Source organism: Ornithodoros turicata, chromosome 10, assembly GCF_037126465.1.
Source record: "Ornithodoros turicata isolate Travis chromosome 10, ASM3712646v1, whole genome shotgun sequence".
In the NCBI taxonomy this organism is placed as follows: Eukaryota; Metazoa; Arthropoda; class Arachnida; order Ixodida; family Argasidae; genus Ornithodoros; species Ornithodoros turicata.
Genome location: NC_088210.1, coordinates 22,839,946 through 22,863,152, shown reverse-complemented (window position 1 = coordinate 22,863,152; position 23,207 = coordinate 22,839,946). Strand labels below are relative to the sequence as shown.

The following is a 23,207-nucleotide window of genomic DNA, read 5'->3' as shown; positions in this document are numbered from 1 at the left end:
AAGAGAGAACGAATATCTCGGGGGGTCACGGAAGACAGGCGATTACACGTGGGATTGCGTGAGCGGAGGGCTTCATATCAAAGCGCAATGACCACTTTCCAAGTCATTTCATTCGAGGCGCCTTTTGTTTTCTTTTGGTCGGGCAATTATCGGTCATTTTCTGCCGAGGGCTCCGTATATACGTCTATAGAGCGACGCTGCAGCTGAACACAGCTTGGCGAAGGAAGCATTTATTTCTCTCTCTCTCTCTCTCTCTTTATTTGATCACAGAAATTGGGAGTGGCCTGAGGTAATACTCGCGTGAGGAGCACCGCAGTTAACCACAATCGACGATAGTATATTGAATGGTAAATACACAAAATGCGTCTCCATCATCATCAGAATGTGTATTTAAAAAAAAGTCTGCGTGTAAGTGTCGTATTTTTGTGCATTATAATTTCTACTTCTGCTGTATAGATTTTAGTGGCCCTATTATAATTATCCTTCACTTACATGAAAAGCATGGAGGTTTATATACATGGCTTCCTAGGATTAGGTGCTGGATTTTAAATGAAACACAAAATCGGATTAGAGTATAGCTTTTAGGTGCTACACTCCACGTTGGAGGACGTAATATCTAATTCAGTTCAATTCAACTTTTGTTTGCCATTTACTGGGGAAGAGAGAAGCTGCACAGACCAGCTTGACAAGTCCGCGCCGACCGCTATACGATAAAAATTCGCATAAAAATTGTCTCTCGCTCCAGTTTATCGTGAGCAGATCGTGCAAATTAAAATAACCGGTGCCTTCTAAACATTTCCAAAAGGGGTGGGGGATATATAGATTTAAAATACCCGGAAAGGTTGGTCGCAGCTATATACGAGGACCTGCTACTTTGACAAAGGCCTACACTAAGCCAGGCTTGCCTCGCTTACTTGCACTTTTTTCTTTCTATATAGTTTCGTAGCAGTCGAAACTCTGTTTTCATTACAATACAAAGTTTGCCGTAAAATTGCGAAGCATATCGTAAACAATTCCGTTGTTCCACTTCCGGTAAATTTTCCTTCTAGAATTGATTTCAAAGCGTGAGCTCATGCAAACGGAGGGACGAGGTATTGACACGGCATAGGCATGGCATAGAAAAGAGCTGCTTATAATTTTTCATAATTTGTGGAAATGAATCTGGAAGCTGAAAATGTTTGACACGATTTTTGACCACTCCTTATGTCATTGACGGAAGTGTCGATGCCTACCATGCCAGCGTTTCTTTTGTTTGTTTGTTTGTTCTTTTTTACGGAGCCGAATAAATACCGTACTTTATCTCGAAGAAACGCTCTACATGTGATAATCGCATGTTAGTCACAATTACTTCTTCGAAGTCTACGAGAGAAAATTTAGCACGTTAAAATATGACGACAAAAATGCATTCATACATGTAGTACATAGTTGTTGTTGCATATACAGAGTCGTTAAAAATGCTTATACACTATATGCTTGGATTGCTCTCCGACAGCGTCACGGAGTCTCGACTATGCGAGTAAGTAAGTGAATACTTCAAGTGACTGCGATTTCGCAGACCCCAAGCACGAAAAAAAGAAAAAACGTAAAAATGTGAACAGGCGACAACCCTTCCAGCCCGTGAACACATGTCGGGGAATGAGTCAGCAAAGTAACCCCGGTCTTTTACTGGAAGAAAGAAATTCGTTGTGAAGCGCACTTCATTCCCAAGGAAGCAGGTTCGGAATATGTGATTCATTTTTGATTCCTCAACCGCTTCATTACGAAAAAACGACCGTCTCCATATACGCCGGCATAATTGGGGGTAGATATACGATCCCCGCGTCAAGGCTATAAGGGCCTTATACGGATCTTACTTTTTTTTTTTATTATTGTTATTATTATAGCGAGGAGAGCATGCGAGGGTCCATAACGGCAGAATTCTACAGGGGGAAAAAAGATACGTGTAACGAGAAGCGGGCGTTCTTGTATTATATACGAAGAAAAACGAAATATGTTAGGAGAAGCGAAAGGCGTTTACTATATATATTCAGGCAAGAAAAAATATGAAGCTCACCTTGAAAATCGAGCGCGGAACTTGCCCTGAAAATTAGTTCTCTCTCTCACCACGAAAAACGACAGTGAGCCAATAACGATCATGGCACATAACAGGGAAAAAAAACAAAAAAAAACACTATAATTAGTATTTAGCGACTGGTAGAATACGGTCTTTTTTTTGCTCGACCTAGGCAGAGAAAAAAAAATACAGAGGTGTGTTTATCGCAAGATTTTATGCAGTTCCGGCGAGCACGGGAAAAAAAAAAGAAGACTGAAAAAGACATACCAACGCAAATATAACACTATACACATGCAACGCGTATAGGGATACCTCGGCGCACGCCCAGTTGGGTAGTCTGTTATTAGGTAGATAAAAGAGCTATGCCAGTTTGGCGGAAGGTGTGCTGAGAGTAATGGTCCATGTTTGAGCATATATGAGAAAACGGCAGGCTTCGGGACGTATAATATTATACGTTCAATGTCACTGTCGACCTTTGCCGTGCGCTGGAAAGGAGATCTCTCTTTTTTTGTGTGTGTGTGTGTGTGTGTTGTGTGTATGATGCTTGCGAGTTGGAGATAGCCAACAAGGTGAACGAGGATATTGCTTCATAAATTATTTAACGTAATTGTTCGGTCGGTAACCGTTCACAAATCGGGGTTGACGCTACACGGTGTTGTTATTATTGTTATTACTTTTTTTTTTGCACTTTTCGGGTGCACATGTCTTCTCCTATGTGGCATACACGTTTGTGGTTTCACACCGTACAGCGGGTGTGCGTATTTAGGTGGGGGTATTTGGTAAAATTATCGTACTATGGCACAGAAAAATGCGAAACGAAAGCCTTTAAATAAAATGAGCTTAAGTCACCGCGCTGCCTGTCGCATGCAGTGTATGTGTATTTTTGTGTTTCTCACTTTTATCTTTCGGACAGTACCAAAGTACTGGTTTTTATGACCTGCCAACAATGTAATTTCTTCTTCAGAAATGCCCGTTCCACACGCGCGAGTTATCTATCGATATTTTTCAGTTTTTACTTTCGCGTTACCGGCAGGCTGGGTACGTGAGTACTTGGTGGGAAAGCACCAGAAAGAAGTACAAAAGTACAATACGAAGGAATTTTTTTTTTTAATGTAAAGTGCATGGTTGTTCACGTACACTTCTCACCCCCGATCAGAGGGGAGGATGTCTGCGTATGGGGAAGAGGCTTTTGTACAGCAGTAATTCCACAGGGCAAGCATACATACTAGAGCATTCAGAGCACGAGGTCAATCTGGCATTTAAATAATGAGCTTCTGCATGCACACACGAGGTGCAAATTGATCAAAGGAGAAGAAATAATATGGTACAGGCGACGAAAGATATTGACCCATTATCGGCAGTACTTCCATAATAACATCCTCAACGGCTATACGATATATGATACGTGATATCATAATTGTAGTGCGCGGAACCTGTTTTTTCTCCCGTTTTTTTTACAGAAGGGACTGCAATTCAGTTTGTGATAAATGAATGTATAAGAGGACGCCTAACAGGTGCAGTGCTTATAACCACCATTTCCTCGACTAAAAACGCTTTCCTCCTCTCCCATGCGAATCCTTCGGGCCACTGATTAAATGCACGTCTTTCTCGGCGGCGCCGATTCTTACTGATAAAACCAGGAGAGTCTATAGGCCTACACACTTATAGCACCGCGTAGCACGCTCCTAGCCCAGCATCATCTCGAATAATATCGTTATCTGCCCTGATTTGTTGAAAACAGGAGGCGTACGCCTTTTTTGTGACATTTAAGCTGTTCATAACTGTCACAAAAAAGGCGTACGCCTCACGTTTTCAACAAATCAGGACAGATAACGATATTATTCGAGATGATGCTTGGCTAGGAGCGTGCTGTGCGGTGAAGTTCATATTTTATTTGTTTATCAATGCGATAGCTTTATAGGTCCAACCGCCCCCCCTCCCCCGTTACACCCTATGTCCACGTGACGTGGTCATGTGACGATCCTATACTATACACTCTAAAAACAGAACTTCACCGCATAGCACGCTGTCCGCCAACGGTTCCCAAGAATGATAGGGTTATCGCTTCTGATTCGAAAAGAGAGGGGGCCGTACGCCTTTTTGTGACAATTTTCATATATCCAAATTGCCACAAAAAGGCGTACGCCCCCCTCTCTCTTCGAATCAGAAGCGATAACCCTATCATTCGTGGCAATGGTTGGCGGACAGCGTGCTATGCGGTGAAGTTCTGTTTTTAGAGTGTACTATGCAGCATTTAAAAGCGTTTGGCGCAAAAGGTGCAGCCATATTTTTTTTTATCAGGAAAGTCATTTCCAATACACACGCATCGTCGCGTTATTGAACGCATCAATCAATCAATCAATTCAGTCGCGTAACAGACTCGTCCAATGCAATTTACGCGAGGAACCCGGCCGTCCAACTGGTCCACTATAGCTCCCCGCGTCGATAACGACGATCCTGATCTGTGCCATCGACCGTGACAATATGAGAGCAGTTCCGCGAGCGGGAAACAATCAAAATCACCAATTACCGGGCGTGCTATAGGGAAAGATCGCAGAGACACGGCAAGGACTTTTAAATTGCTCCATCACGCGGCAACAACAGCGGCACGAAAAAAAGATCGCATTAAAAACTCGCCTCGGAGTTCACACGCAATGTGTAATGACACATCGGACCCGCATAGTATAACATTCCCATAGACGTAATTATAAGTCGTAGCACCATATCATCGTCGCCGTCCCAGCTGAGAGCGCGCGCGCGATCGAGCTTCGACCGAAACATTCTGCATTCAATTAACCTCTGGCGATCGTGATTATATCGTTCGGAGACAAACTTTGTTCCCATAGTTCCGTCCTAATCCGAGCTTTTATTAACCGATCCAGCCTGTACAATTTTGACGCAGATAGTATCGCGATAAAGGCACAAGAATGGGAGCCAATAGGCAATGATACGCTCCCATTATAAGCGCAGGTCCAGCCGGTGTCATAGAGACGACCCCTTTCGCTGCACGGGGACCCGGCGAGGCCAATTATGACGCCGTTCCAGGAAGCTACCGTTTAATTAACGTTTGAGCGCTTGAGAATCGGTGCAGTGTCGCACACAAAGCCGTTCACAATGCTACGATACGGATTTCACGTTACACGTATATACCGAGCAGTTCGCGGATGGGTTACAAAGCAGGAAGCCAGCTTGGCAGGTGCCCTGAAGTTAGCCCTCCCTGAACATTCATATAGTAGGTGCTATAGGGTGCACCGACTTGCTTGGGCCTTGTAGGGGTCCACAGGTCATTCGTTCGTATTCGTTAATTGGAAATGTGTATAGTTGATGGACATAACAGGAGTATGGAAGCTATAGCTGGTACGTGTGGTGTATGTAGTTGGTACCGGTGTCCATGACCTCAATCATTACACATTTTCGCGGCTTTTATCCCCCTGGTTCTCCAATGGTATACGCTGGTCCTTCTGAACATTTGAAATATGGTACCCAGTCATCGACTGTTCATGTTCCCATCAGACAACGTGGAGGTTTGTGTTGTATTTGCCTGTTTATATATGTTCCAGCCTGAGAACAATTGCCTTCCATCACTGGTCCTTCTGTTGTTATGACCCTTGCAGAGCGTGAACCAGGTTTGCATCAGCTTTAGATTTTAATCAACTCCACTGAAAGAAGGTTGAGAACTAACCACGTGACGCCGGCTACGCCGTGGTCATGCGTCCCCGTATGCTTTCAACCAACAGGGCGAACACGCGAGCACATAGCATTGCCAGAATACGTGACACCAACAAAATACATGACGAGAACAATTGAAGACCATGCAGGACTGCTCATATGTACATTTGACCAGTGCTTGATTACCCATATAAGATGCTCTTGCTCCACGAATACCGTCGTGTTTGAGAGGCGCGCTGGGAGCTAATCAAACTGAACGTTCCCTATATCCGCAGAGAGCAGGAGATGCTCGACGATGTCGCTTGGAAACTGAAACCGAAACAAGAAGCGTCTGCGTACCACTTGAGCCAAAGAACTCTTATCACGGGTAAACGACCTCTGCTCCAGAAGCACCTATTATTCCCACCTTAAAGAACGTTTTGCAGTTATTTATGTCCAAGCAAAGAGCTCTCCATACAAATCATGTTCCGCGTTTGCTCCCTTGTGACAACCCTTTTCTTATGACTTTGATTCAACCCTTTGATAGCTCGTCACTCGTGTGCTCCCAATAGAGCGAAATGGTCCGTGGCCCACCGACCTCCCATCCATCATGTCTTATGGGCGAACTGGCTCTCCTGGCTTCAAACAAGCCTCCAATCGCATCTACAGTCAATGAAATTATAACGTCCCCAGAGTTATTTAAACGCCAGCTGTTGGAATAAGCTATCAGGCCGGAACGAGTTCCTATACACATTGAACGCGAAACGAGTTTCTTCATCATCGAATGCAAAACGTCATCTCTGCAGTTTGCTTTCCACGAAATATGCGTTTGACAGGACCAAATAATGAGAATTGTGGTCAGGCTTTGAGAAAAATGGACGAGAAATCTCGCACTCATCAGTGGCTCCGCCTTTCGCTGCAGTACCTAACGGAGCTATCTTGCTATACAACTGGAGGCGCACGTCTTCTTGCGACATATTTATACGGTTATCCTGCTGTGTGTTATGTGGTGGAGTTCTCTTCTAAGAGTACGATCGTACAACAGGCAGTGCAGGACTCACCAGATGAGAAGTGATGCAAGGGTACATTCTTCGTGATGGAGTCCACGACGTCGTTGAGGCCATACATTCCAAGTAATTCCTTCATGGTGTGCTCGGCGTAGTCCTTGAGCAAGTTAGCATCCGCCGGACACGGCCAAGGCGGCTTACCAGAGCGCGGCGGCGACGCGACACCACCACCACCACCACCACCACTTTCAGAAGACGAGTTCGTCTCACCCTCAGTTCTCCTGGAACGCGAGAAGCCGTCGTTCGCGTCGCCGGACGACCGCTTGACGGGTTGCTGAGACTTTCTACGCGTCGAACCGCCGTCACTGAGGTCCAGAGGCATCATGGCGACAGACTCGCCGCCACCCTGAGAAGCGTCCGTCGTACGGACGTCCTCTGTATCACGTGTCTCAACTTTGGCGCTGTCCTCCTTGGCCTGGTGGTCCTGTGGTTCAGCGGGAGCCTCGGAGTCGTCCGAGTAGGCGTAGACTGCCGAGATGTTCTTGGGCTGGAAGTTCTTGCGCTTGTTCCGTGAGCGTCCGTCCAAGGCACTGTCGGGCTCCCAAGGCACTTCGTTGAGGGTCGGAGCATCGTCGTCCTCTGAGCGATCCTCAGATAAGGCCCCGTTAAAGGCGTCTTCTTCCTCGTCGTCATCGTCTTCATCGTGCCGTGGCGGGTCCTCGGAACTGGAGACAAGGAGGTCGGGGGTATCCGAGGACCGAGCCAGCTTTTCGCAGATGGCGTTCAGCTTGAAGGCACTAGAAGGTGCCGGGCGGTACGCGGCCGCCTCTGACGTCATGTCCGGCCGCCGTTACCTGTGCTTGCTCCGCTCAGCCCTGCCAAAGAAAGAAAAGGGTTACATTCAGTTATTCAACTCACAACCCGCAGAACGATGTTCAAGTATACGCTTCGGTTCAGCTATGTGTATCACGGGGAAAAACAGAACGCTTGAACTGAATTCAATAGAGAAAAAAAAAAGGAGCAATTGAACACTGCTGCAAGTGCAACTAAACGCGACGGGGAAAAGTAAAAATGAAAGCAGAACAAGGAGCTAGGCAGGAGACACCTTGCTTACAAGGCTAATACATTTATGAAGTGCCGAAAACGCTGCGTCTTCCCTCTTGGGTTCACAAACACTTTCACGATATCAATAATTTCTATTGTCCAAACGGTTGAGGGCAGCCTTCACCTTAGCCCTTTGGGGTGCGTATATCTTGTGCAGTGCATGAGGATGGCGTCCCGCGTTCTCTCTTCTACCGTTTGCATATATGCGCTGAACAATTTGCGGACTCAGCCCTCCCAACTTTGTCCAGAAACTGTCGGCTATGCTGGCGGTTCATGCAAAACTGGAGAAAGATTGTCTGGATAGGTGGCAGTAAGAGAGAAAGAAGACTGAATATCAGTTCTATATATGTAGACGAATCTTGTGGAGAAGGGATGAGAGATACGGTCGCCTCTATGCCATCTTGTCCAGATACTTGGATAGGGCATGTTCTCTGCAGCTTTGTTCCCGGGCATAATACCTATATGTGCACAGGAATCCATTGAACGAATACGTCGTGGCCCACATCTGTAGATCTATTATATTCTTTGGGAACCTTCTGTACTACCGGCACATTACTTCCCCATTAAAAAAGAAAAAAAAAAAGGTCATGGCTTGGAGACAGGTCTTCGAATCGCAGTAGATGGCCCATTGTTCATGCACCTGACTTGTGGACACGTGCCGCTGTTCTGCCGTCTGTATGGCTATACCCTTTCCGCTGCTGTCGATGACGTTCTATGAAACAGGCGCGCCATTCCTTCTCTGCTGTGTCGTGGTACCACAAATGTGGATGCATATCTGGAAGCTGTGGCATCGATCCATCGGTAAAAAGTGCCGTTCCCTTCTGGTGAATCTCCATCTTGAGAATTGTGATGACTCTCCATCATATACCGTATCACTTCAACACTGACGCTGATAGATGGTGGTGGTGGTGGTGGTGGTGGTAGAAACAGAACTTGAGCGCTGCTTCGTTGACCAATTCACCCCTCTTATTTGTCTGTCTCTTTCGCTGCGCTCGACATCCTTGAGGCACTCTTTGAGAGCGTGAACCCAGGATAACATCAAAGTCAGAAAGGGCGCAGGCAAGCTGGTATACGTACATGATTAAGAACGATGGAACTCGAGACACGGAGACCGAGGTATAGCATGCTACGAAGCCTGATCCAACGCACAAAAAGCAGGTCCACCACAATGTTGTCCACAGCAGTTTATAAAGACCGCTTAGCTATTCGTCTTCACTTTCAGGCGTCTCACCCAGTGTTTCTGTCGCTTCTCCGGGTAAACTGATTCGAGACCGCTTTTATCATTATCGGATCCACTCCCCCATCACTTCGGTCCAGCAGACGAGTATGTAGGCAAGCCCTCCTGATGAAAAGGTTCGCATATCTCATGTCGACATTCTCCGCGCAGGAATTTCCCACGCTGCACACAAGGGACACTCTTCGGACAAGAGCCTCAGCTGTTTTCTCCCCGATGAACATTTTACGAATATTTTCGCATAATTACAGTAATAACACATTCCGCCGCATGGCCATAAGCAGCTACGCCGTCCACCCTATGCCACTATATAGCTCGAAATTAAGCTTGTCACTTTTGCGATTAATTGCCTATATACCCGTTTTCGCTTTTAGCTTATACCTTCGAATATCGGCGTCTTCCGCGCAGCCGTGCGTATAATTAAATTACAAAAGGGTCGCATTTATCACCGCACTGGCGAACACACCATGACGTGCTGCGATTTTTGAGAGCACCACGGGTCCCAAGTATATAGACTCTGCAAGCACTGCCGAAGAACACTGCATTTTTTTTTCTCGCAGGTATATACACGTACACGGTCGAAATAGCTTCTAATTGATATTCATCCATCCCACAGGCGTTCAGCCCGACACCTTTTCCTGAAACTAATTAGAAGGCATGCGGGAAAATTTTGTCGCCTTATGAATGCCTTAATCGGCGCGACCCGCAAAAAGTATCACTCGGTTGCCTGTCATTCATCACTATTAGAGGAAAGAGAGGCGTCTTGGCTGGTGACCGCAGTTCAAACTGCTTTCGGCCATGGCTCCTGTCAGTCCAACAGTTCAGTGACGCTTGAAAATTTTTCAAAGGATAATTATACGCGTTCAGATAACCCTCAAGAAAGGACCGCGAGCTATATGAAGGGTGGGTGACTTTCTTTCTTTCTTCTTTAAAGTAAGCACGTTCGCGGGGCGCATGGTTTAAGAATAGCACATTCAGGAAGAAAGGTTGCACAGTATCGAGCTTATCGATAACGGGTCGAACTATTAAAGACTGAGTGTCATCCGCAAACTTGATATACACTGCCGGGGGACAAGTGCTATTAGGCGTGCAGTGATCACAGACAGTTAATGGCCCCATTAGTCAGTCAAACTACGCGTCGGACCTTTGATCTAGATTCGAGCGGGTGACAAATAACCGACTCAAATGACCTAAACTATATCTCTAGGGGGCAGGAGCTGTGATTGCAACAGTGCCGGCCGCCGAAGGATTTCAATGATTTTTATTAAGGAGGAAGATATCTCGTATTGGAACAAACGATTTGTTTAATTATTCGAAACGTTTTAATTATACGTACACTCACGTCGATTGAACTAGATTATGGGTGTGAGGTTTGCCTGATAAACCGACTCCGGTCCCATTCAGTTTACATGCACTCTTAAAAATGAACTTCACCGCATAGCACGCTTCTAGCCAACCATAATCTCGAATGATATCGTTATCTGCCCCGATTTGTTGAAAACGGGAGGCGTACGCCTTTTTTTTGTGACAATTATGAACAGCATAAGTGTCATAAAAAAGGCGTACGCCTCCCGTTTTCAACAAATCAAGGCAAATTGGCTAGGAGCGTGCTGTGCGGTGAAGTTCATTTCTAAGAGTGTGGGTGCAGTAAAACAGCTCGTTCGAACTTGGGGAAACCAGTGTGGAACCAGTGAGGAACCAGTGTCGAACTTGGGGAAACCCATACAACCCCCCCTCCCCCCCACCTCCATCAGTCCATGTCTGCGCCGCTCATGGCTACAGTTGCTTCGCGGCGCTAGCTAAAAACAAAAACTCAGGACTCTAAATAACTCACTTAAAAAAATAAAAATAAAAAATAGCGTTCGAATGTTCCGTTCTGAATCGCACTGTTCGTTATGTTAGTAGTCATTATTATTGTTATTATTAGTTGAGTTTGTCATTTATTATTTTACTAAATAAATATTTCGTTATATAGCGTCTAGAGCGAAAGGTAAAAAAAAAAAGAAAAAAAAAACTCAGCGTACGAAAGACGTTCCTTTCCCCAATTTTTCCATTACCACAACCCCACATAAACTCCGTACGGCGCCAAAATACACCGCGCCAATTTTCGCGATTCCGAGCACACACGCTTCGTTGATGGTTGATGCGCATCACATGATCTCGCAACAAGCCCGACAACCCTGTTTTCTCAACAAATCTCCCAAATGGGTTGGGCCAGTTTCTCGACCTTTGCTGCACTTCCTTTTATAACGCGAACATTGAGAGCGGCTATCGTCATTGCCTTCGATTACCCGTGCCCGGTTTTGGGCCAGTGCGCTGATATGTATAAGTGCTGTTGCGGAGACTTCCGACAGCCCAGGTACCGGTTGGAGAGCAGGACCCGCGGTGTAATTATTTCTCGTTAAACTCTCAAAGTTCAGGTAACGGGTTATGCAACAGGGTGGTGGCCGCTCTGCTAATTGTTGCTCCGTCTTGCGAGCTTTCAAGTGTGGATGAGGGCCTTGATGTCCAGCTCGCTCGGGGAGGAAGACAGATCATTTGACAGAGCTATTCGCTGCCTATATCCTGCTAATCTATAATGTGTGCTATCTGGAATTGTGTGTGAAACATGGAGGCGCCTACAGACTGTCTGCAACGAGCGGTTGAACAACATTACGATCCGGCAGCGTTATAGTTAACACACTCTACCCGACTTCGATCTAAGAACTGCACGAAATGTAGTCCGGCAATCCTGACAAGATTACTCCGCCTGAGAAATTTTACTGTACCATGGTTTCGGTGTCGGCGCCCCTCTTTTTCTCAACCGTCGTCTTTCAGATCATTGCTTGGGCGTTAGTGATGTCTAATGCTGGTTAAATATTGGCTAATGTTGGCTAAAGGTTGTGTTCGCCTTTATTGCTCCTTCAGCCTCCGCAGTTTACGCCACCGGCTCTGTTCCTCGGTTATAGTGGCGCTCTCGTTCGTATCCGGCAATATAAGCTGGCTATATACGCAGAAGCCGGGCTACACAGCGAACGATGACGCAGCGAAAAATTGAGATCACGCTCCGGAACGCCGTGCCACGAGTGGTCACATATTTGCAGACCAAACCTGCATACACCTATACCCGACTTTCTCAACCTCAACTTTGTATCTTCCATTGTTCTCCATTTTTGGACTCCTTAAAGGAGAGGCTGCAGGGTTGTCTTTAACTAGGTAGAGAGAGAGAGAGAGATGGAGAGAGGTGGCACATATCACGAAAAAGGCCACTTGTCTCGGGTTATAATAAAGGTCCGCAAAAAGAAGAAAAAGGAAATGACCACATTTGAGAATTTCGGCGGCGACATTTACAGCGAGAAACGTCTCACGCGAAACACACGCACGTATTATGTGCACAGTCCGGGGAAAAAAACGACACAGACGTTGGTTGCCCTGCGGACCACAACCGAAAACAATGGTGCTATCTGGCGATTTTGCTTTCTGGCGATTATTTTCTTTTTCTTTTTATAACGCGGAAGAAGCTGGAAAAAGGAGCCGTCTCATTTTCACACGGAATCATGCGGGTCAACACTTCCTCGTGAAGAAATCATATTTATTTTTGCGCCGTGAGGTACGTTGTGTTTGTCGGATTTTCCAAACGCAATCGAGCGTGCACCGATGGCATGGGAAGCAAGTATATAGCGGTAGATGTGGTGAGATTGTTGCGCAGTTAAATGGGAAACCGAATTGCGTTTTAATGAACTCGCACGTCCCGTTCGCGGTTGTGAAACGCGCTGTTTCCGGTATGAACGACAACAAGAACAAATATATGTGCAGCGACGATGGATGAGGAGATTTGATTGATTGATTCATTCATTCATTATTAATCGGTTAATTTCTGGCACACTATCCCAGGGTACGCTGGTTAGTATATGAGATATGAAATGATGGGGTGACGGGTCCAGAATGGTACCGTATCAAAGTTCTTGGTATGAATGAAGCTCTCATCGTCAGAAAATTTCGGTGCACAAAATAATCAAAAAGTCACAATATGAGTCCAGTTGAGATAAATGAGAGGATGGCGGCAAACTCGTGAAGAACTTGAGGAACGTAAAAGACGTGTGTGGTGTGCGTGTGTGTTTGTTTTTTCTTTTTTTTTTGTGACCTCCGATGTTGTCACTGTTGTGTTGTCTTTTACGAACCTCAAGCTCAAGGTTTCCTTGCACTAGGAGTCCAGTTTTATTGAAAGAGTGTAAGGGAGACCAGTGTCCCTTCCAACTTCCAGTCCTACACTCCCTTCGAAAGAAAATCAGTGTACGACACTGTTTATTATGAAATAAATAATCATTACTCGATATATATATATATATATATATACTGTTTCAAACCATACTCGCGCCGGTCTGCCACCTTGTCATACGTATTGCATGTGAAGTACGACGACTATACCCGTCACTTTTAAATTGAGATTCTATGCGGATACTCTAACTTAAGCGGAAAATACACAATATAGCAGCCATTATATATATATATATATATATATATATATTGAATTATACATCACAGGTCGAAAGCGTAACAACAACGTCATTATATATAATCAAACTCAAACGTCATCCTTCTCTCCGTGCGAGGTATAAAGGTGAGCCACTCAGCCTATATATAAAGCGTATTCTCGCGCGTTTTAAATATAAATCAAGCCTGCGTACGAATAACGCTGATGCAATACACGGCGCGCACATAATACAACTCGATTAATGTCGACTAAGGAACCATCCACAATGAGGAGTGTGTTGGAGGGAGAGGGGAGGGGGGTGAGGGAGAGGCCCACGGGCGTACAACATCACGAAAATAGAAGCAGTAAAGGAAGATAAAGAACGAGACAAGGGAAGGGCTTGCTGCATGCACACACACACACACACACACCACTGCTTCATGCACACTGTTTACGGAGTTGAAACATACACACACTCGACGATATATCATCTTTGGGCAGTCGAGGAAAAAAAAAAGAAGAACAAAGAAAAAAAAAGGGGGGGAAGAGAAATTAAAACTGTGCAGAGCGAGCAGTTGTTCTGGCGCCACGAAGTCAAGAGGCTCGTCTCGCATATTATAAGACTCAACGTATGGACTACAAGAAAGAGAGGGATGTGTTCTTCCAAATGATGTGCAACGCGAAAAATATGAAGGAAATGAACAATTGAGACTTTTAGATCGGTCTGGCGTAATTGCTGTGGCTGGAGGGAGGGCGGAAGAATCGTTTCCGCCTTTCACGTTGGCGATGATTAATTTTGACGGACGACACGGCGTGGCGCATGTTGATGCTGACACTGAGCTGGGCAAGGTTAGGTGCATGTGTCTTGCCGAGCCATGAAGGATGCTCATCATCATCGTCATCATCATCATTATGAAGGGTGCTCGAAGGGTGGATCGTTGTTTGTGTGCGTAATGGTGCCTTTTTTCGTAAGACGACACGAAAGGTTGCAAAATGAGGGATTCTGCACCCTTAAAAGATAACTTCACCGCATAACACACGCTTCTATAGACCCCAATCAGGGCTCTTTTCAGTGACTTCTCTCTTTCATTGTTCTTAGGCACTTGAGGCTTTGTGTTTTATCCTTTCTTCTATGTTCCTGCCACAGAACATCGATTTCCATCTTGTTTCTTTGTTTTCTTTTTTCTTCGCAGATCACACGCTGCTTTTTCATGCTTGAGCTGCGCTGCTGTACGTCACTGGTCACGTAAGGGGAGTGGCATACGTCACGACGTCCTCTCGTTCTGCCGTGCGCTCTTTTCACGAGGGAAAGGATTTTTCAAAGTTATGCCTATAGTGCGAACCAGAGACCTCGCGCTCGCTCTGCAGGTCACCTACATCGCTCAGTTTTATTCGTTGGAGATCACTCTGCAGCGAAAAATGAAAGAAAGAAAAATAAATGAAAATAAAAATTGGGAGTCACCTCAGTGCTCCTTTAATGTAGGTATGAATTGGCAAGCATACGTGCAGAAGTTTTAGGAAATTTTGAATTATAAAAAAAATTCGTTCACGTTTATTTTATATTTTTTAGTAGTAGAAGGACGTAGAGTGTTTAATAAGACCCACGGGGGCAAAGCCAGCACGAAAATAAAACACCGAAATTTACTTTTAGAAAGCTTCCCCAATACAGGCAAGCCTCAGTTTTACTCGTACGTCTTTTTAAAGGAAAATTGGGTATACGAGAATGGACGATTCAGAACGAAAACAAAAAAGCACGTATCCAAACACGCTACAAATCGTGACAACAGTAGCTTGGACACCACGGCCGTCCGAAGAAGCGTAATAATAATCATAAAAAAGGAACATTAAAAGTTTAGAGCTGCTAATAGGTCAAGTCTCGCTCGCTATAAGTCCCCGGAAGTAATCGATTCACAAATGCGCTATTGCCACGAAGCAACCGCCCACGCCATACACGTAGCGCTTGAGGACCGTAATGATCACCAGCCCTTCGTGGAACTTCAGCAAAAGGATTCGAGGAACGAGGAAACGACAGCTCACCTTGAGGGGCTACCCGGGGCCCAATTACATTGTAACCACCTTTTTTTTTTCTTTTCCTTGCCGTAACAAATCATCCTCGAAATCAATGCTTGATTTACTGCGTCATATGTGTGTGCCGATTGTATCCTATGTGAGGGGGCGTGTGACGGATGTGTTATATTCAATTAAGGTTGTCGGTCTAAGTAATGCTTAGAAGACCGCGCTCGCGTACGATGCTGGGGTACTGAAGGACACGATACGGAAGCATTGTCCTTGAGTGCCTCATTTTCAAGAATACGGATTCCGCGGAGCTCCGAAAAATGTTGTTTTCTTGTCGTTCATTGAACAAGTGTAATCCAAGGGGAAAGGGGGTAATTTTACTCCCTTTGGGGGACTAGACGCATTGTCATATTAGTCCCGTAGTCTCAACTCAAGCAGCACAACATGTTGGCCCAATATTGGCAATACCGGCTCAATATTGGTCCAATCATGAACCAATATTGTGCCAACATGTCCCAAGCAGCACAACATCATGGCCCAATACAGGACCAATATTGGCTCAATATTGGTCCAATCATGAACCAATATTGGGCCAACATGTAAGCATTAGTCCCGGATTAAATACACGGAAGCTTCCGTGAAGTTTTGCGACTATAGTCGTGTTCAACTTGAGAGAGAAAAACATCTAGTCCGTCAACTACACACGCCGTTGGAGATAAGGAGACACAATGGCGCGCCAGGAGAAATACTGCAGCGCCACCATGCGCCATCAGTAGGGGAAGGCACTTTCTGCCGCAGCGTAGTGTCATGCGGCCAGTCTAAACAGCCAATACGGAAGCAGAGTGAGTATGATGGACTACATTATGTGGCGCAGGGAGAGAGCATGACCTCTCTGCGTCCAGCCATCCTATCTGCGGCGCAGTAACATTTTGAGAGCTGACGGACTAGGTTTATTTGCAAAGCAGGGGAGTCAGTTTCAGCGTTGGGGTACTAAAATGGGAAGTATATATGATATGGTATGATATGATAGTTTATTGGCGCCCATAAGAACAGCCGCAAAGGGAACTAGCACCCGTATTTGCTCCCTGAATGAATCGGTGAGAATCCTTTTGAACTCGTTTTCTTTACTGCGTCTTTATAGCGTTGTAGAAATAACCCGATCACGTACTCGGTCGCACTATATGTACACCGAACAGGCAGGGAATCCATTTCGAACACATTTTTATGAGATGAAAAATGAAGGAACGCTAAGGAGATGGTGCACTGCGGTGCCAGCGCCCCCTCGGGCGGAGGTGCAGCAGCAAAACTAGTCTCTGCACTTTGGGCTGAGGGATTATTAATCTCGCCACTTTTGCATAATCGTTCACCTCCCTTCTGCACGGGAGGTACACTTCGTAACAAGGGGGAGGGAGGAGGGGCGAGGAAGAAAACAAAAACGGAATCTTGGTGAGTTATTTTTAAGGTATCCTGGAAGACAGATTGAAATATGACAGTCGTCGAGAGGGAGAGAGAGAGAGAAACACACAGCGACGGGAGATTGAGCTACGCACCCGTTGATTACCGGTCATGTTCATAGGCATCTTGAGCCTTTAGTTGTTCTTTTTTTTTTTCAACTTTTATTACGGCTCATGGTGCTATACGTACAAGAGTGACATGAAGAATAATACAATGATACAATATTCATATTATGTACATCTCATTAAAAATTGCTGCACATAACATATAATACGGCGAGAGATTGTTGTCGTGTTGTGTGAATCCCAGCCTCACAACGGTTAGTTACCATTACAATGTCACACTGGACACTGGTAGTGTGCTACGTTGTGCTTCATATACGGAAGTAACGTACATCCTTTCCGAAATAAATCGTATTGTATTGTACTTAAGAGAGAGAGAGAGAGAGAGTGAAAAAAAAAAAAAGATGAAGGTGTACATGCTCCATCGACATGGATGCTGGCTACTACATAGCACTTAATACTTTGCGTGCTGCATGAATGAAAGTTAACGCAGAATAAGAGACAAGTGTAGAAAGATGTATGTGAGCCCTGGAGACGAACAAGACAAAAGACTGACAAAAAGTATATCAAAGAAGCGAGTTCCCAAGAGCCTAAGAACCCAAAGAGAACATAGTTACGTTGTCCGCCCCGATATCTCGAAGAAAGGATATCCGAACCATTTCCCGTTGTCTGGAATGTTATACTATACGCTCGCTTGTAAAACACGACGAACGCGCTGAACGAGTCGACCGACTTCCGAAATCAAAATTCACTGAGGTCGTGTCTGCACCAGGTATACAAGTCACGACAGCTGGACATATAGCGTGTGAATGAGGCGAGCTTTTGTTTCCAGATAATGGACGTAAACGTATAGCGGTTGTCACTCGTCAGATGCCGGACGTGCGGTGAAAAGTTGAGAACAGACGTTTCGAATAGTCACATCATGCTCTCACCTCAGAACACGGGGGTATATGTTTATTAAGAAAAAAAGAAAAGAAGAAAGAACGCGGATCACTCACGGTGATATGCACCACACGATGTTCGTGGTTGATGCACTTCCGCGCTCACTTTCAAATCTGAGTGACACATTCAGTCCGTACCACCAGAAATTAGTCACCAGTTGGGGGGGGGGGGGTTATTGGCAGAAAAAGGAAAAGGAAAGATGTCACCAGTTTGGGCTGTAATCTGATGTCTACAGTTAACTGAACTGACAGGGTCGTGTTGTACACCCAATCACCCTCCATCGCTCCAAATCACGTGGCCCTCTGACGTGAAATAAGAGCTGTGCTCCCTGCGTTCCCGGTCGTGGTTTCGGTTTCGGCTCATTTGCATATCAAAATTCAGGGATGGATATTTTAACGCACGTGTCTGTTTCAGGATTATTATTCAACGTGAAATGGCTTTCAACAGGGGCAGTCTCTCATTCTGCTATCTCGCCTTTGCCTGAAATCCCCTTATTAAAGAGTCAATTAACGAATTTTATGTAATTAGTCATCTTGTAGTTGCATACTTTCTTCGAGAGGATGTCCCGCCTGGCCGTATAACTCAATTGCAGAAACGGCATCTGTGCTGCTCTCATTGCTTTTTTTTTAAATAAAAAATCTGTAAAGGATAAAAATAAACGCCCTGTATATAGCGTTGTTGGCAATAAATAGTACACAGGAACCCAACTTTTTTGTTTTCTGTGTGTGTGCTGACAGCGTAATTCGACTTCCTCGTTAGTCACACCACTCCGAGCTGCGTCTCATTAACAGCAGGTAGAAAAGGCCCCGGCAAAGAAGAAAAGGGCGACGTCCCGCAAGAACAAACGTATAAGAGAGAGAAAACAAGTACCGTCTTCTGATGAAGCGCCAAGTTACAGAAGCGGCCGGTCAACAGAACCAAAATGATCCGCCGCCACATTAGTGAAGAGGGGGGGCTCACGCCAGATAAGCCACACGGACCGAAATTAACATTCTCGGCGCTCAAAACGCGGCACGCCAACCACGGAATCACAATATGGATCTCTCCACTACACCACCAGCCAGTCCGGGCAACGACAACCGCAATCACATGTGCTCGCGCACGCGGGCACAATGGCCCGCGCGAATCGAAAATGGACCCAAAATAAATCAAAGAGCCGCACGCTTTCTCCGGTATCACGGAGTCGCCGTTTCAGTTTCAACGATGCAATCGCCGCGCGTGATTTATACCCGCTGGTAGCATAGTTCTCCCTGTGTTCTCTGCTGCGAGGAACACAAACAGGTGTTTGGTAAAAAAGACAAGACAAGTCCCTGGAGCGAGCGGAATGGTAAAGATATGCTGTTTGGATTGCTCCGATCGGGGTGCAGGGTGGTGATTAGACGTGACAGCGAGAACGTATTAATCAACCGCTGCAGAGCTATGGCCGCACGGCTTGTTATTACCGGAGGGTTACACAGGGTATTCGCCGCGCCATTTTCGGGGCAGAAAAAATAAAAATAAAAAAGAAATAAAAGGCGGTAATCGCCCGGTACAGTCGTAAAAGATGAAAGATGAAATTGGCGAAATGCGCATTGGCCATATCCGGGGGAGATTGGATAAAACGTGCCTCTACATCTGGGGAAAGAACAGGCCAGTGGTGGATGTCAGACGGGTCCTTGCTCGAGTTCAAGGTGAGGCAGAGAATGTGCAATTTGAGAAGAACGGAGGGTATATAGTTTGCCCATCGAGTAACAGCCCCAAATCTTTTGGGGTGCAGCCGGGTGGTCCACTGAAGTGTATAATACGACACGCCTATGTAGTGTTTATAAATGCGGGCTGCAAAGAAGGCCAACTCTGCCCGATTGGTGCAATACCACGTGACGGCTAACAATCGTCCTTGAGACTATCAAGCTTAAATGGTATGGAACCTTCTGATGACTGCATTCGCGAAGCTTATAGAGTCAAACTCCAGTCCCAGATCAAAGCTAAATAAGCACTGTCAGGTATGCTTTCGTATTTATTTTATTTCTATTTGTCTGGTGCCCATGAACGCCCACAGGGCCGCCCTAATGGTGCACCATACAGACAATGAATATAAAGAAATTAATGAGAACACAATAATTACATAATATAAAACAGAAACATAAATACTATATGATATATATATATTCGTATATGATGTTCAGAGTGTAAACTATTAAATTCAGAGCCAATTACTTATAGTAATATAATTTTGTAAGCAGCACACTCTATACCGTGACGTCACTGTCAACTACTTCCGGTTTTTTTTTGCGATGGTGTGATAAAGAGAAAAAAAAGGGGGGATGGGTTTCCCTTGTGCCGAGCAATCGTACCACGGATAGTACGAGATAAAATATGCTGAGTGCGTTTCGCCATATCTTAAAACAGTCCAGAATCACACTTATCTCCGTCGCATATACACGTGTGACGCTCCAAGCTGCACAACATCTTGGCCAATATTGATCCAGTATTGCCGATGTTCCCCCCTGTCCCCCTCTCCTTCCTGCTGTCCTCTCTCCATCTGTCCACGTCTGTACGCCGCTCATAGCCACAGTTGCTTCGCGGCGCTAACACGAAATTCTTTAAAAAATGGCCGATGTTCAGCCAATATTGGGCCAAGATATTGTGCTGCTTGGGGTCCGTCAAGGTGTGATTGCTCATACGCTTACGTCTCTGTGAAACTGGAACCGGATGTATGACCATGTGGTTCAGTATTTGTATCATCGTTATCTAAAAAACTACGACGCTCTGGCTTATATTGGAACTATACATCAAAATCAGTCGACAGCTAATCCGACTAATCCGGACGGATTAGTTCCATTAAAAGCAAGTTCCAAAATACTCCTTACCGATTTAGTTCGAGATCTCGCAAAAGCTGTTCAGTTACTCTGAGTCTTGCACACCAACGCACAAAATGCAGAGGTATAGAGCACGGCAACGCGAGGTCGTTGCAATAGTTTCATGTTTTCCAGAAACATCTGCGCTCGACTTCGAGAGCAAAAAAAAAAAAAAAAAAGAGAAAGAGTTGGATAAATGTATGACCTAAATGTGACGTGGATTGAGGTGATATTTTCTCACAGTTCATTTTATTTATTTATTTATGTGCCCATAAACAGGAAAATCAGCATAAACAGCATGAAAGAGAAATGAAGACAAAAAGCAATGAACTCGAAATGCGTATGACCAAAATGCACGTGGGTACACTCACAGCAGTGAAGCTTTACTAACACGGAACATTTTATTTAACAAATGCCGTAATACACGATTTACAAGTATAAGAAAGAAGCAGGATGTTGAATAATTGAAGAACAAATTATATGCGAGAGTATACGCGTGGGAATACTTTTGGAAATAACCAGTTTGTTTAATGATTACTTTCACTATACAGCTGCAGTCCACGGTCCATGTCTCTTTTATTTGCGAGCGTAGTGCAAATATAGCTACCCCTTTAAACATCCTGTTTCTATACCAGGCACCTTCAAGAAAACGAAATCACCCGAGTCTCTATTCACCGCGTCAAACGCAGCATCCAGTTTATATACGGGAAACAAAATGGGTGTAATAGGTACACCAAAGCTCCTGCACGCGGTAATTACGCGGTCAATACACGGCGGCTTCCCACATTCGTCTCCTTAAAGAGCGAAAAACGGGTATATAAGCCCGTCCAGTCACATCGGCATTATATACAGAGAGGCTGTTGCATGCTGATCGTAAATCCATTCTTTTCTCGGCACCTTCTTCTAATATCTAACTCATCCGTCTCTCGCCTCGGGACAGACACCGTTCCGATGGGAAAACGACAATGGTTCCTGCTTTCGGGACAAATTGTCGTGAGAAAACGATGGCCCTCTCGTGAACGACATTACACGTATATAAACGGACGCTCTTGTTATATGCATGAGGGAATATTGCGCGTCTGTAGAGTCGAGGTACGGAAAATTATCCGTGACGAGATAAAAATATCCGCGAAAAAAACTTACGTACCGAACGAAAGCAGTATATTATACGAGATGAACGTTCGGTTGGAACGCAATTGAGCGTGACGCGAGAGCCAAGTTCAGATGTGTTGTGCAGCACATATAAGCCTTCGAGGCTCAAACATAGCAGGAGAGAATTGCGGTTAATTGCCCGTGCACGATTCGGGATATCGAATGTACAACATTGATAAATATTCATACCTTTTGAGAAATTAGGAGGTATATGTACCCTGGCCGCTGTCATAACAGTATAGCCGTTTGGGCTCTGTGCGATCCAAGGAGGAATTTTTCCAACGCCGAAGTAATCCGAACCTTCGAGTGTATATGACACATCCGGCAAAATATACGGGCACGTCCAATTTTGCGCTCGCCGTATGTTCCGGAAATCGTTTAAACTGCGTTCGCAGGAAATCGCGAGAGCCCGCGTATCGTTGGGTTTCTCTGGTACTATATGGTTTCTTCATACACGTTGCAAGAGAGGAAGTCGAGAAAAGGGAACACTGAATAACAGATATTTTTTTTCTTCTCCACTCAGCTCAACTCAGATCTTGGAGTTCTGCGGCTCTTCCATATCAATAGCTGTAATTACGAACACCGTATACTTAGTTTAAGAAATTGAATTCTCAGTCCTCACGTTCGCAAATCTGGAGGCCATGCTGAGGATGGTCTTAAACACTCTCAAAACAGAGCTTCACCTCATAGCACGCTCCTATAGCCAGCAATCGTCTCCAATGACAACGTTCTCTCCCTTGATTTGATGAAAACGAGGTGGGGGGGGGGGCGTACGCCATTCCTGTGGCAATTATGAACTGCATAATGCCACAAAAATGGCGTACGCCCCCCGTTTCCAGTAAATCAGGGGAAAAAACGATGTCACTCGGGGTGACGGTTGGCTAGGAGCCTGCTATGTGGTGAAGTTCTGTTTTAAGATGATACCGTTGTCACCCCTGATTTGTGGAAAGCGCGGAGCGTACGCCTTTTTGTGACAATTGACATGACTGCACAGGTGATCCGATTATTTATGTTATGCCTTTCATTACAACTTCTGCACCGCGTTGACACTACAATCGTCCCGAATGACATCGTTCTCTCCAATGATTTGTTGAAAACGGGAGGCGTACGCCTTTTTGTGACACTTATGCAGTTCATAATTGTCACAAAAATGGCGTACGCCTCCCGTTTCCATCAAATCAGGGGAGAGAACGATGTGTCATTCGAGGTGATGGTTGGCTAGGTGCATGCTTTGCGGTGAAGTT

At 45.3% G+C, this 23,207-nt stretch overlaps 1 protein-coding gene and 1 long non-coding RNA gene across 4 annotated transcripts in view; one reads left to right on the top strand and one right to left on the bottom strand.

Moving 5' to 3' along the window:
• The window catches only part of LOC135371073 (zinc finger protein castor homolog 1-like), a 278,514-nt gene that overhangs the window by 33,019 nt on the left and 222,288 nt on the right, over positions 1-23,207 (bottom strand). For all 3 annotated transcript variants that reach the window (XM_064605057.1, XM_064605059.1, XM_064605056.1), the window contains one exon: positions 6,763-7,583. In XM_064605057.1, coding sequence (XP_064461127.1) covers positions 6,763-7,546 — 784 coding nt within the window. In that variant the 5' untranslated portion in view covers positions 7,547-7,583. The remainder of the gene's footprint in view (positions 1-6,762; positions 7,584-23,207) is intronic.
• LOC135371075 (uncharacterized) overlaps positions 1-23,207 on the top strand; it is a 198,797-nt gene that overhangs the window by 20,163 nt on the left and 155,427 nt on the right. The window lies entirely within an intron of this gene.